Here is a 13,017-nt window from a genome sequence, read left to right on the forward strand (position 1 = left end):
GAAGGAGGCAGCAGCAACAGGAGGGGGCGGGGGGGGGAATATAGCGCTGAAACCGTTTGATTAAAAATTTAATGTTTATTAATAATAAAGGAATAACAAATAATAATCATTAGCATCTATATGTACACGGTAAATTGAACAATCTTTCGTTTCTCTGTACGGGGGCGGGTTTTTGCGGGTTGACCGTTGTTTTTTACAGTCCTAAATGGGGATGCGGCTGCCTGTGTGGGGGGTGGTTGCTTGTTTTGTGGCTTGTTGCTGTGGATGATCTTTGCGTGTGTCAATGTAAACCATGTTTCAATTCACTCACACTCTGTCTCTCTCGCTCGCTCTCTTTCTCTGGCTGGAGTCGCAGCACCACTTTTTGTATAATTAAAATAATTGTACAAACTCTGCTGTCAAGCTAGCAGTAACGGCAACGGAAATCAACGGAGCCTTGCCGTAAAGTTTGCGCAAGCACCTTCGAAAGGTTGTAGCACCTATTAACCCATTATTGTTGCCTTCTTCTAAGCCTGCCCTTACGATTCACCTAATAGGCAAGCTGCTTGTTATTCATCTTTAAGTTAAGCAACAGTTTGCCCAAAAGTGTCACAAAAGAAACCTGAGAAACACTTATGATATCCTTTCGCGGACCACTCTTCTATACAATACACGGAACACGAGTTTATGAGCAAACAAAAGCAAACATTTCTCCTGAGCTCGTTTTGAGAGCTTGGCCATACATGAAACCAGCATTAAATTAAAGCTCCGACTTCCCTCCCCTCTACTATCACATTCATTGTCCTTCTCCACTGTTCACACTGCCCCAAAGCCTACTATAATCGTAACTAGGTGTGGTGTGTGTTTGTGTACTCCAGTTCCAGTTCACTTTGTTGGAGGAGCTCATTCCTGATCGACGTCTTCTCGAGTGTTGTCTGCCGTTGCTCCTGCTGCCGTGTTTTCTATTAATTAAGTGCTGTACTGTCTGTGTATGTGTTTTTTTCTGTCTAATTTACTTTCCAGTTCCAGCGAGCGACGAGATAAAAAGTGAGTGAAGATAAAACAATAGGTTTAGTGTGTGTGTTCTGCACGCCTCAAAGAAACAGTGGTGAGTGGTGTTTTTTGTACGTGTCTACTTTCCCCTTTCTGCCAACGGTGTCAGGACGAAAGCCTACTTCGGTTCAACTTCAATTTACACATCATCACTTTCATTACACGCTTCCACCGTTCCGCTCACCGATTCACCGGTGCAATCGATCTGTCCTCGTGTGTGTGTGTCTCATGAGACGCAAAAAAAACGTTTTTTGGCGAGCCGTTTCACACGTTCATTCTAAATCCCGATTAACGATCGATCGCGCACTACTTGCTCAATCACACTGTACACCACACTACACTGCAATCATTCTTCACACGCCCGCACGCACTCAATCTCTTTCGCTTGTCTCCCATGGGGGAATTATTCCCCGCACCCCGCGCCACAATCCCGAGGGTTTCGCAGAGTTTCGCATTAAATAATTTAAATATTTTTACTTAAGCTTATCTGTTAAAACGTTTGCCATTAACTTTAGTCCGTTTCCCGACCCCGAGTTCTGGCTGCTACCTTCTGCTGCTGCATGGGGGGGGGGGGGGAGCCCGTACATCCCCAGTACGTGGGCATGGTGCTGTAGAACATAACTCCCCCCATCCCTATCTTTTGCAGGTGGCAGATTGTTTCTAACTATTTCCTAATGCCTGTTCTACTTCGGCGCTCTGTTGTTCTCTTCTTCGTTTTCATGTTTGTTTTGTCTTCTTTTTAACTTATTTCATCTGTTTTTTCTCTCTCTCTCGCTCTCTCTTTCTCTTTTGTCCCCTAAGCTGCTACATTAAAGTCTATGTATTTATGTATAAATCATTATATAATATTTGCAATATATTTGAGAAGGCCATTTTTGATTTCATTTATTACTTTTACACACACACACACGCATCCACTCACTCATTCACGTTACTTTCTTGTTTGTTTGCTTGCTTGCTTGCTTTTGCTACACGTAATTCTCTTGGCTAGCGGGTTTTTTTTGTTAATCTTTTCCCTTTTCCTTTTAACACCATTTACACAACCATCGCCCGTCCCCCATCGCACTAGCCCCCACAAGCGCACGTTTGTTTCTGTACAGATCCCCCCGGGTTTTTGTTGTTTTGCACACACACACACACACACAGCACACATTGCAGGTTACACAACTTTGTGGTATCGTTGTTATTTGAGTTCTTTGTGTGTGTGTGTATGTTTTGTTTGTTTGTTTGTGAGTGTATGTTTGCCTATTTCGACTGCTAATCCAACATGTAGTGTGTGTATGTGTTTTGGGTTTGTTTTTTTTTTCTTCTGTACTGTACAACTGTCAATCTCACTCAAAAGCTTTAAAGAAGAAGTTCCATAACGCGACCTTTCCCGATTACAAATAACACATCGAGGATGGAATTGGATGCGTGTGAAGCGTGTATGTGTGTGTGTGTGTGTTTGTTTGTGTCCTCTTTTGAGCCAACGATAACAAGGATATGGCAAGTGTTCACAAGCAGAACTCCTCCATTCGGGACAGTAATCTCAAACATTGTTTTTATCCCCTTTTTCCTCACAGTAAACCCTTACGTTTTCGCTCAATTTGCATTATAATTTAACGAAGCAAAAGCCCACCCATCCTAGCTTTAATTATGGTTGCGCTGATCCTGCTGATCCTTGGTCAGTCATATTAAAAAAGGAACCGTTTTTTGTTGTGTGTGTGTGTCAAGAATCGTTTAAATTCACTAAACTGAACAGCATTCGTGATTCGTCAAGTTCGTCTTAGTTAATGTGCCAGCAGTTTCCCCATTTAGGTTCCTCCAGTCTTTCTAAAAGCAGCGGACACAAAGATGATACACACACACACACATACACGCCCACACACGGACCCAACCCATTCATCTGGCGCGTCGCTAATCCTCTTCTCCCTTTTCCTAGTTCCTATCTCCCGAAGCACCTCTCTGTACACTCACACGCACACACACTGGTGCCGCTTTTCAAAAGCGAATGGCTCTCGACCTCTCTGCCCCTGCTCCTTTTTTCTGTCGCTGTTCCCTTGTCCCTGTCCCCACTTAAATCTAACAACACAGGAGAAGCAGGCGAGGGAAACGATTTGTCGAGCCGCCGCCGCTTTCCTTTCCCCCTGCCAGAGCTTCAGCCACTCGGATCAAAGGAAATGGGAAGAGACATGGTGGTGGTGCAGGTGGTTGTCACTTAGGTAAGCAGTGCTGGACGTGGCTCAGGCCCTGCGCTGTGCGGTACAGCGTCCTGCGGCCGAGCTACGGGCTCGCTTCTACTACGGTTTGAACTTCACCAGTGGTATGTTTTTGGAGTTGAGACACTTGTCGCAGCACCATTCGGCGTACACTTCCGCGTGTATTAGGTTGAAGGCCGCCTCCGTCAGTCCGCTGCACGTCCTGCAAAAAAAAAGTGATAAATTGACAAGGGTTAACAACAAAACGAGCTCTCCGCCTACTAGACGCCGCTGCTACTTACCGATGAAACCAAAAGTTACATCCAGATTCGCACAGGATGCCCTGGTCGTTGTCATGCACCTCCTTATGGCATCCTCCGCAGGGGTAGATTGGCGGGGCGTTCGGGTTCTGCGGGTTGAACACTTTCGACTGGTCGGGCGGGTACAGCTTGCCGGAGGTAACGGGCATCGGCTTCGGACCGAACATGCCCATGTGGTGGTGATGGTTCGGCCCGTTCGGCCCATTGCCCGGCGGTCCCAGTCCGCCCATCGGTCCGCCCATCGGTCCGCCGCCACCCATCGGTCCACCGCCCGGGCCACCGCCGCCGCCGCCCCCCATCATGTGGGGCGACTGCATCGGGCTGCCGCCGACCATTCCGCCGCCGCCCACCATTCCTCCCCCTCCCATATGGCCACCCATCGGACCACCCATCGGCGGTCCGCCCATCATGCCGCCCGGGCCCATGCCGCCGCCGCCCATTCCACCGTGCATCGGGGGCCTGTGGGGCGCTACGCCCGGCGGCAGGTTCCCGTGCGGTGGCATTAAGCCGCCGCCGCCACCGCCTCCTCCTCCTCCTCCTGCTCCGCCACCTCCGCCGCCACCCATGTGATGGTGCATATTGTTCGCACCGCCCATGCCGGCGCCCATGTGCGGATTGCCTCCCTGATGATTGCCCGCGTGATGATGATGATGGTGATGGTGCGGATGATGATTCATGCCGCCGCCGCCGCCCCCTCCTCCTCCCATCGAGTTGGCCGGACCGCCGGGACCGCCCATCATGCCGCCACCCATCGGGCCGCCCATGCTGTTACCCATCGGTGGTCCGCCACCACCCGGACCCATCATGGGACTCATCTGCTGCTGCCCGGCCGGGCCGCCGGGGCCGCCGCTGCCCGGGCCACCCGGGTTGTGTTGAGCGTGGGGTGACTGCTGGGGCAGCGGCATCTGCTGATGCTGGCCACCGTGCGGCGGCGGATGAGGCTGTAGCGGTTGTGACTGTTGCCCGGCCGGTCCCTGGCTGCCCGGCGGTCCCTGAGACCCCGGCCCTTGCTGGCCGCCGCCGCCACCGGGCTGCTGATTACTAGGCCCTTGACTACTGTTCTGCTGCGGGCCACCGCCGCCACCGCCCTGCTGCTGCTGCTGCTGCTGGTTCGCACCCATGGGTCCGAGTTGATGAGGTAATTGATTTAAGTTCCCTGATTGCTGATTTGTCATTGCACCGTTCGGTAGGTTCATCCTACTGTTGCTACTGTTCATGCCGCCCGGTCCACCGCTCATCGCCACGTTCGGTGACGTCTGGCCGCCGACGGTCACGTTCGCGGCGGACACCGGCTGCGGCGTTTGGCTGTGTCCGGCCGAGTTCGGCCCGAGTGGCACATGGTTCGGCGGGCCGTTCCCGAGCGGGCTGTTCATCGGCGGACCCATCGGCCCGTTGTTCAGGTGGCCCCCGCTCGTGTTCATCGGACTGCCCAGCATTCCGCCACCGCCACCTGCTCCTCCTCCTCCACCGCCGCCGCCTCCCTGGCCCCCACCGGCATGGGGCGAACCCATCCCCGGCAACGAGTTCATCGGGCTGCCAATGTTGCCGGCACTCAGCGGACTTCCCACCGATTTGCTGTTCATCTGTTGCTGCTGCTGCTGCTGCTGCTGTTGCTGCTGCTGGCTCATCGGGGACATGCCTCCCATCGGACCCATCGGCGACATGCTCTGGTTCATGGCACCACCCATCGGACTAAGGCCACCCATCTGCGCGCCCGGTCCGCCCATCGGGCTCATGCCGCCGCGCTGCATCCCGTGCGGCATGCCGCCCATCTGGCCCATGCCCGAGTTCAGGTGCATGCCGGGATGGTGATGGCCCATCGGGCTGCCCATGCCCATCGGGCTCATGCCCCGCATCGGCGGTCCCTGCGGTGGTCCGCCCGGTCCTCCCGGCCCGCCCACCATGCCCGGCGGGCCGTGCGGCGGTCCGCCCGGGCCCATGCCCGGATGCGGCGACCCATGGCCCGGCCCATGGTGCGGCCCCATCCCGTGCGGACCCATGCCGTGCGGGCCCATGCCGCCACCCATCGGTCCGCCGTGCGGTGGCCCATGCGGATGACCACCCATCGGCCCCGGGCCCATATGGTGGCCGGGGCCTCCGTGCATCGGCCCACCCATGTGGTTCATCGGACCCATCGGGCCACCGTGGCCCATCGCACCGCCCCCGAGATGACCCATCATGCCCGGGCCCGGCCCGTGGCCGGGGCCGCCGTGTGGATGGCCCATGTGGCCCATGTGCGAGGCAGGCGTTGGCGGTGGCGTATCATCGAACGGGTTCGAGGCCACTATCGTGTCGCCGTACCCGGTCGGGGGCGGTGGTAGCAGGTCCTGGGGGGACGGGGTCGGCGTCGGCTGCGACGTCACCGCGTTCGAGTTTACCACGTTCGACGTTTTCCTTCGCTTCTTCGGATTGCTCGGGGCGGATATCGGGAGCTGGGGCGATTCCGAGGGCGATTTGAAATCTGGCGGACAGAGTCCGGGTCCTGGTAGCCGGTACGACGCCATGCCCAGGTTGTGTGTCATACTACTGCGCGTTAGTGCAACAAGCTACGCACGCAGGTCCCACTCTCGCTCTCTCTCTCTCTCTCTCTCTCACTCTCTTTTGCGTGCCTCGTCGCTTTTTGTGTTTTCGTTTGCTTTATGGTGCAACAAAACAGGACGACGTCAACGGATTCCTTGCCGCCGCTGTCGCGATCTTTGTGTGTAGCCGGTGTTTACGTACCGCCAAACCACCATTACAGCTCGCTGCACTTCCCTTGCCTCATCACTTCACTACACAGCAGTCTCTCTCTCTCTCTCTCTCTCTCTCTCTCTCTCTCTCTCTCTCTCTCTCTCTCTCTCTCTCTCTCTCTCTCTCTCTCTCTCTCTCTCTCTCTCTCTTTCGCTCTCTTTGCCTCTGGCCGATCAAACGATCTTTAAATGCACAACGATCAATCAATCGTATCGGAAACGTACACAAGCTGTCCTTACAATACAAACGCACAGTACACACATATTTCACACACCGGAACGGACATCCCGTTCGTGTCTCGTCCACTTTCACACACGCACACACACACACGCAAACGGAGGAGATACTAGCGCGGAAACAGCGATAAGCTGCGACCACAACTGTCTAAATACTAGTAATACGATCCCTCAGCAGCACTGCACTTTGTCGGTACGACATTATTATTATTATTATTATCTAAAATATTGCTCATTTGATGTGTTTGCTTGCGATTGTTTTCATTCACTTTCACACTGTTGCTGCCGCGCGTTATCATTGCCGTGCGTGCCCCCAGCCAGATTCATCGGTCCGTCGTCTGCAGGCAGCACCACCGGCTACGGCTGGCACGTGAAACTGGCTCATCCATCGATGTACGTACTAATCCCTTGCAAACGGATTGGCTGTTGCTGCCCCGTCCAACAATGCGGTGCGTGTTTCAATCGTTCAATGTTTTTAGTATCATTCGCTTGCCACTGTTTGGTGCGGAGGCTGGGTTAACAATCTGAAATGAACAAAAAAGAGGAAACATATAAGCATTTTGCGAACAGTGTGAATATAAAATCCCAATATAAGAACCCAATGTTGTATTGCATTTGTTTTCGCAACTCAAGTCGACGGGATGGTCGAATGATCGTCCTGTGACTCACGGGCAGCACCACCGCCACCTCATACGGTTGCCAGTGTTGGCTATCAGCAAACGTTATCGTATCGTGGCCAATATAAAATGCACACCGCGCGCGATCCGGAGCACTGTGGCTTTCCAATTGTTTCTCGTTCAATTCGCCGTTCGAAGTTGCCCGGAAAAGGGGCAAAATATTGTTAAACAAACGAAAAAGCAATCGTCCATCGACATTATTGAGGGATTGGTAGCACAAACACAGCAGCACTTCTTCTCTTCCATGGCACACTGCCGAAGCAAGCAGAAAGCATTCCTTGTGCGGTTTGTCCTCGAAATGTTGCCCGCAGGCGACCCAAAGGAAGGTGCTCACAGCATCAACAAACACAACAACCGATACACGCGCCCATCCGTTCCCTCCTGGCTGTCAAATGGATACGTGTGACATTCGGTCGCACTGGGGTGTGTATGCATGCGTGCGTGCGTATGCGTACGTGCATTTAGGAAGTTGCTCCGATTTTACACACTTCCTGGTCGCTCGTGTCACACACTACAATGGGAAGATATCCTTAAATGCACGCACTATTCGCACACACACACACTCTCTCTCTCTCTCTGTGCGTGTGTGTACGCGACACATAAATACCGCTGAGGTGCTGACTTTTTTTATTGCTTTCATCCAGCAGCAACAGCAAGCAATCGCATCAAAAAGGGTAGACAACACACCACTGTGGGTTTCTCGCACCATGCCGCAAAAGCAAACACGCACACACACACGCACACACTAATTAATTCACTAATTCCGTGCAGCCGCTATGTTCCGCCATCGATTAAACGGTGCCCCAAATTCGGTCACTTACGAGAAGCTCATTGCCAGTATACAAACGGGAAGCAAAAAAAAAGGTTCACCAAATTTCAAGCAAGGTGCCTTGTTGTAATGATTCTTTTCGGAAATGTCAAAAGCTAACCTAACATTTCGTCCGCTGATGCTGCTGCTGCTGCTGTCCGTATCGCTTTCTCATTCTTTCCTCTCTCTTTCACTCTCCCGCTTTTGCTGTAGCTCCAAAAACAGAACGCGTAGATAGAGAGCGAATCGCTTGCTCTCTGTTGCGCATCAGCCGCCGCCTGATCTTCCCGCTCGCGCGTACAAAGGCCCACATACGTGTCTGTTGTGCGTGAGCGAGACCACTAGGCACGCATCACTCTTCGGCATCTTTCTCTTTCGCTCGTTCGCCTTCACGTACCAAGGTGCCTGCTGCTGTTTCATTTGCAGTGGAAAAACGAAGAAACGCACATGAACGCGGCGGCGGTGGTGTGAAGGAAATTATTATTGGCCATTTGTTTCCCTGCCAGTCGCCGCCGCCACCGCACACTTTCGGTATTTTCTTTACCTTTCCCGCCCCTGTGCCCTCTTTTTCTTTGCACTGTCCCTTATCCCCCCTCCCCACAATCCGACCGACTCCGCAAAAGGGAGAAAGATACCTTCCAAGCATGAACCCCCCAAGCACAACACAAAACTACTTTTCAGCTGGTATGCTTCGATTATTTGATCGCCGCCTCGCACCCCACCACACCACCACCACCAACCCTGCCAGGTAGTAAGCGATAGTCGCGATTATCCGGGGATGTGTGTCGTTCTTTTTCTTCGCCTTTTTGTATGGCCTTTTTCAGTCATTTGTGGCCAAGTTGCGGAACAGAACCGAAATGATGCGTTTGACAAATCCTGCCACACACACACACACACACACACACACCACCGTCGTTGATTTCTTCGCGTCACACCATATACACGCACACACACGCACACAGCACAGCACGCATTAGGCGAGAGAAGAGAAAGAGTGTTGGCGGCAGCGGCGGTCACTTCTTCAGAGTGCGCGCGGAGGGCGGCCGCCGCCATATCACACACACACAACACAGAGGAAAACTAAAAAAAAATGTACCACAATTATCCACCACCTTGAAGGACTCCTTTCCTTCACCTTCAACGCATTCCACACACCACCCGAATGTGGACGCGATTTGTCGCTCGATTTCCTTCCATCAAAACAATTATTGCGTGCGCCAGGACGGGCGGCCGAAGGAGGAAGGATGCACACCATGGTCGATACACGCGCGCGTTCCTTATCCCTCCCGATACGCGTACGTGTTCCCGCTCCCGCAGGGGTTTGCCTAGTTGATGATCCGTCCCTTTTCGCACGGGGCACTCTGTTGCGTTTTCCGCAAGGGGTCGAGAAAAGCGACGAAGCAAAAACGGCTGCTGCTGCCGCCAAAAACACCTCCTTCTCCTCTCGCCGTTCTCACCCAGAAACCCACCGCACAAGCTGGCAACATAACACACACACACACACACACACAAACGGCTCGGGAAACCACAGAACCACGCGCATCTTTTTTTTATCGGCTTCATACCCCTCACCCCTTACTGATAATTTGCTGCTTATTTTCTCACCTATTCCGATCGGTTTTATCGAATAATCATCACACACACATTCCCTTTTCCTGGCTGGCCACACTGAAAAAACCGTCACTGCGAGAGTGTCGTTTACGTTGTGTTTTCTTCTTCGCGCTTCCTTTTCGCCCCCTTTTCGTGTACTGCCGGACTGCCGCACCACTACACGTTTATGCTCGAAAGCGCGCACACACACATGCACACACGCGCGCATACGTTCATGCAATACCGCACCGTCGATGAATGGAACCCAACTCCCCCCACCCTCCATCCCTTGACCGTCTTTCGCGTGCACGGAACAATCGCACGCACGGGAGAAGAAATGCTGCTGTTGCTGCTGCGATCGCTTATCAGAACCGCCACTGCGCGGAGGAGGGTGTAATGGGTCTTTTCCCCCCTTCACCCACAACGCGTTGCACTTTTGCTCCGAAACCGTACTCTCCCCCCCCCCTCCCCACCCAGACACAAACCGGGCGGCATCGGTTCCGGCAATCACGCATTCACGGGAAAAGCGAGCGCGCGGCGAGCGAGAAAGAGAGAGAGAGAGAGAGAGGCATAGTGATGAAATCGTGATTTGCTGCACGGCGTTTTTGCTTTCGCTTTTTCGCGGACCTTCTTCTCGGTTGACTCTTCTCCGCGCTGTACCAGGCAGGCACACCAACACTACCAAACACAATATTATGCCCCTGTTTTGTGTTGTGTCCATCCGCCTGCCTGCGCTTCCGCCGTTTCCACAAACGCACCCGTTGCTTCTTGCTTTTCGCTTTCCCTGCTGCCTGCTGCCGGGTGCCGTCTCGCTCACACCACTGCACGCGGCACGCACATACCTAGCACCCCGCGCGTACCCGCACACACCCTTACCTACAGACAATTCGGCAGGACAACGGCGACCATTGTTGCTGGTGCGAGTACGAGACGATTACCTTTTTACCAATTTCGTTTGCGCGTCCTTTAACGCTGTCGCACGTTGCTCTTCACTTACTTTTCCATCATCACCCGCGGCAAAACGCGATCCCGTAGCTGCGGATATTATTATTATGATGCACACACAGAGTTTCCCTTGCGGCTCGTACAACGCGACCTTTTTTCGCTCCGATTAGCTCCTAACGTCAGAAACGTCTTCTCTTTCTTGCCCTCTGCTGCCCGACTGCGCTGGTGTACGTGAGCGCGAGTGGTCGTCGATGTTCGATGTCACGCACACAGCCACAGTACCGCTACTCTGTGCTGGCGTGAAGTTTCCTATGGCACCAGTTTCCCGGCAAAGCACAAATCGCACACGGATATGGGTAATCCGAAATTCAATGCACTATGTCGATGAAAATTTGTTTATTGATAGTTTGCAAAAGTGCATTAAACCCTCTTTATTTGTTATTAGGGAGCCAGTCTTCAGTGACGTCATGAAACCTTCAGCATGCTTCTTCTTCTTCAATGGAACGTCTTCCTCCTGTGAGCCACAGTGTAGGAATAATATTTACTAATTTGATATGTTTCTGTTGATAACTTGAATCGCAAAAATATAACGAGGGAAATTGCATGTTTGAAACACAGTTTTTACCAACGTGAAATGTATTTTTGGGGTAAAATATTGTAATGCTCAATTTGTTTTGCCAAACCGTCATGTTAATTCTGACAGTCAGTGCCCGTTAAGCAAGGCGAGGGTTTTTGACGTTCAAAAAATAGCTGCATCTCGCTCTTTTTCTCAAGCCGTCCTTCGCTCGCTTAAAGTGTTCGTTTCGAAGTGAGCTTTTGTGCCCCCGTCTCCCACTTTACTCCAAACACTTCGTCCACCTTTGTCCATGTACCTTTCGTTGTGTTGGTGACAATCTACGCGCATCATATAACGAGGTGTGTATGTTCTCGCTCGATTTGTCGTACCGTCTCTTTCGCGCACATGGACGCGTAAAAAATGTAAACAACTTCTTGGCCGGTGCGAAATAGAAGTGCTCAATTTGGCTGATTATTTTTAATGGAAATCAACAGAAACTGGGTACACGTGTTATTTGATTAATAGCTGAAAGGTTTTAAATTACTGTGCAATGCATAGAATCGTCGCTCAAAGTGCTCGCGCGCCCGCAACTGAAGTGTGCTGTTCAAAGTGCAGAAGTTTGCATTACTATTTTAATTACATGTCCGCCTAATCACCTTTTTAAGATAAACAATAAATAAAAAAAATAAAAACTGTCGAAAGTCTGTGTGACTTGCGGCCTCGTTAGAGCTGACACGGAATAAACACATTAATAAAAGCACCGTTCAATGATGAATGAATGAAGACTGTACATAAAAAGCCACCACTGGATCAGCTAACGCTATAGCGGAACATGACGAGCAAGTGAGACGGCGGAGCGCAGATGCTACCCAAGCGCCACAGATTAAGCTTAAACGACTGGAAAATTGAATATCCATAGAGAAAAATGAAAGCTCTACAGCTTCGTTGGTTTGATCAAAAGATGGCGTATTACAACTCATCATTATATTGCTATCCTTTTCTTACACTGTGTTTCGACAAGTTTCATCTTATCATGACCTATATAGCCTTCTAACTTTCCGAGCAAAAATCTATAAAAATGGTCGTGTGGTCAGATACGTGGGTATCAACACCAACGACCATTACTCAAATCTCACTTGCTTCAGAGCTGGTGGTTTCCATTGGAGTTTAGTATTTAAACAATTGTATCGCCGTTCTAGTTCTAGCGATGCATAACTTCAATGTGAAACCATACAACAGTACAGAGGAAATGAGAAAGCTCTCCTCCAAGCGATGAAGCTCAACTGGTTGGGGTATCCCACCAACAGAGAGCGCCACCAGCTTTTTCGCTATTTTTAGAATGCATGAGTCGTTTGCCGTCTACTAAACGAAGTCTTTCTATATTCCGTTTAGGTAGAGAACTTGAGTCGTTTAGAAGCCGTTTAGTGGTCGTTTAGTGGATTTGTGGCACTTGGGTAATATGGCACACACATGAAACCCCGTGGGGTCAATGAGGGGGGAGATGGTGGAGTGTACGTATTTTTTTTTTGCCATTTAATGGATGGACCATTTGTCCATCAACACAATCGCACACCAGCGCGAGTTTTTTGGCGGCCATCTTGAACCCTCAAAAACCCTCACAACTACTTACAAAAACGATCGCCAACGAGGGAAAATCGCACCGATTTGGAGCGTTGGCGAGCTCACGAAAATCGCTTGTAACCCTCCCAGCACAGGGTGGTTAATTGCATAGCTTCAGGGACAAAACGATATTTTCATAATTGCATACTTTTAGGCGTTATGGTTTGTTTAAAACAATCGTTACTTATATTGCATATTCGAGTTTCATAATTTTTGATACGAAAGATGTTAATTAGAAGTCAAATCTGATTTAAAACGAAGTAATTCAAATCAAGTTTTACAATCCCATTTAAACATGTAATGTTCGCAGATAGACATACAATTTC

The 13,017-nt window shown here is 51.2% G+C and overlaps 1 protein-coding gene and 1 long non-coding RNA gene across 2 annotated transcripts; both read right to left on the reverse strand.

The window, feature by feature from the left end:
* Positions 1-60: 60 nt before the first annotated feature.
* LOC120898394 (protein pygopus-like) lies at positions 61-6,328 on the reverse strand. The gene is made up of 2 exons (XM_040304208.1): positions 3,512-6,328; positions 61-3,432 (listed from the first exon to the last, which is right to left on the reverse strand). Exons 1-2 carry the CDS (start codon positions 6,049-6,051, stop codon positions 3,312-3,314), a joined length of 2,661 nt encoding a protein of 886 aa, XP_040160142.1. The 5' UTR covers positions 6,052-6,328; the 3' UTR covers positions 61-3,311.
* Positions 6,329-6,391: 63 nt separating this feature from the next.
* LOC120898397 lies at positions 6,392-11,123 on the reverse strand. Its single transcript, XR_005738660.1, has 2 exons — positions 10,568-11,123; positions 6,392-7,019 (listed from the first exon to the last, which is right to left on the reverse strand). It is a non-coding gene; the product is annotated as an uncharacterized LOC120898397 (long non-coding RNA).
* Between the last annotated feature and the right edge of the window lie 1,894 nt (positions 11,124-13,017).

The sequence above is a fragment of the Anopheles arabiensis genome, chromosome 2 (genome assembly GCF_016920715.1).
Source record: "Anopheles arabiensis isolate DONGOLA chromosome 2, AaraD3, whole genome shotgun sequence".
NCBI classification, from domain to species: Eukaryota; Metazoa; Arthropoda; class Insecta; order Diptera; family Culicidae; genus Anopheles; species Anopheles arabiensis.

What these genes read in the sequence shown, in the direction of transcription:
- LOC120898394 (XM_040304208.1), bottom strand. Translation starts at nt 6,051, where the DNA reads ATGACACACAACCTGGGCATGGCGTCGTACCGGCTACCAGGACCCGGA. An exon ending in TGTAACTTTTGGTTTCATCG is followed by an intron (nt 3,433 to 3,511) that starts GTAAGTAGCAGC and finishes TTTTTTTTGCAG; the next exon opens with GACGTGCAGCGGACTGACGG.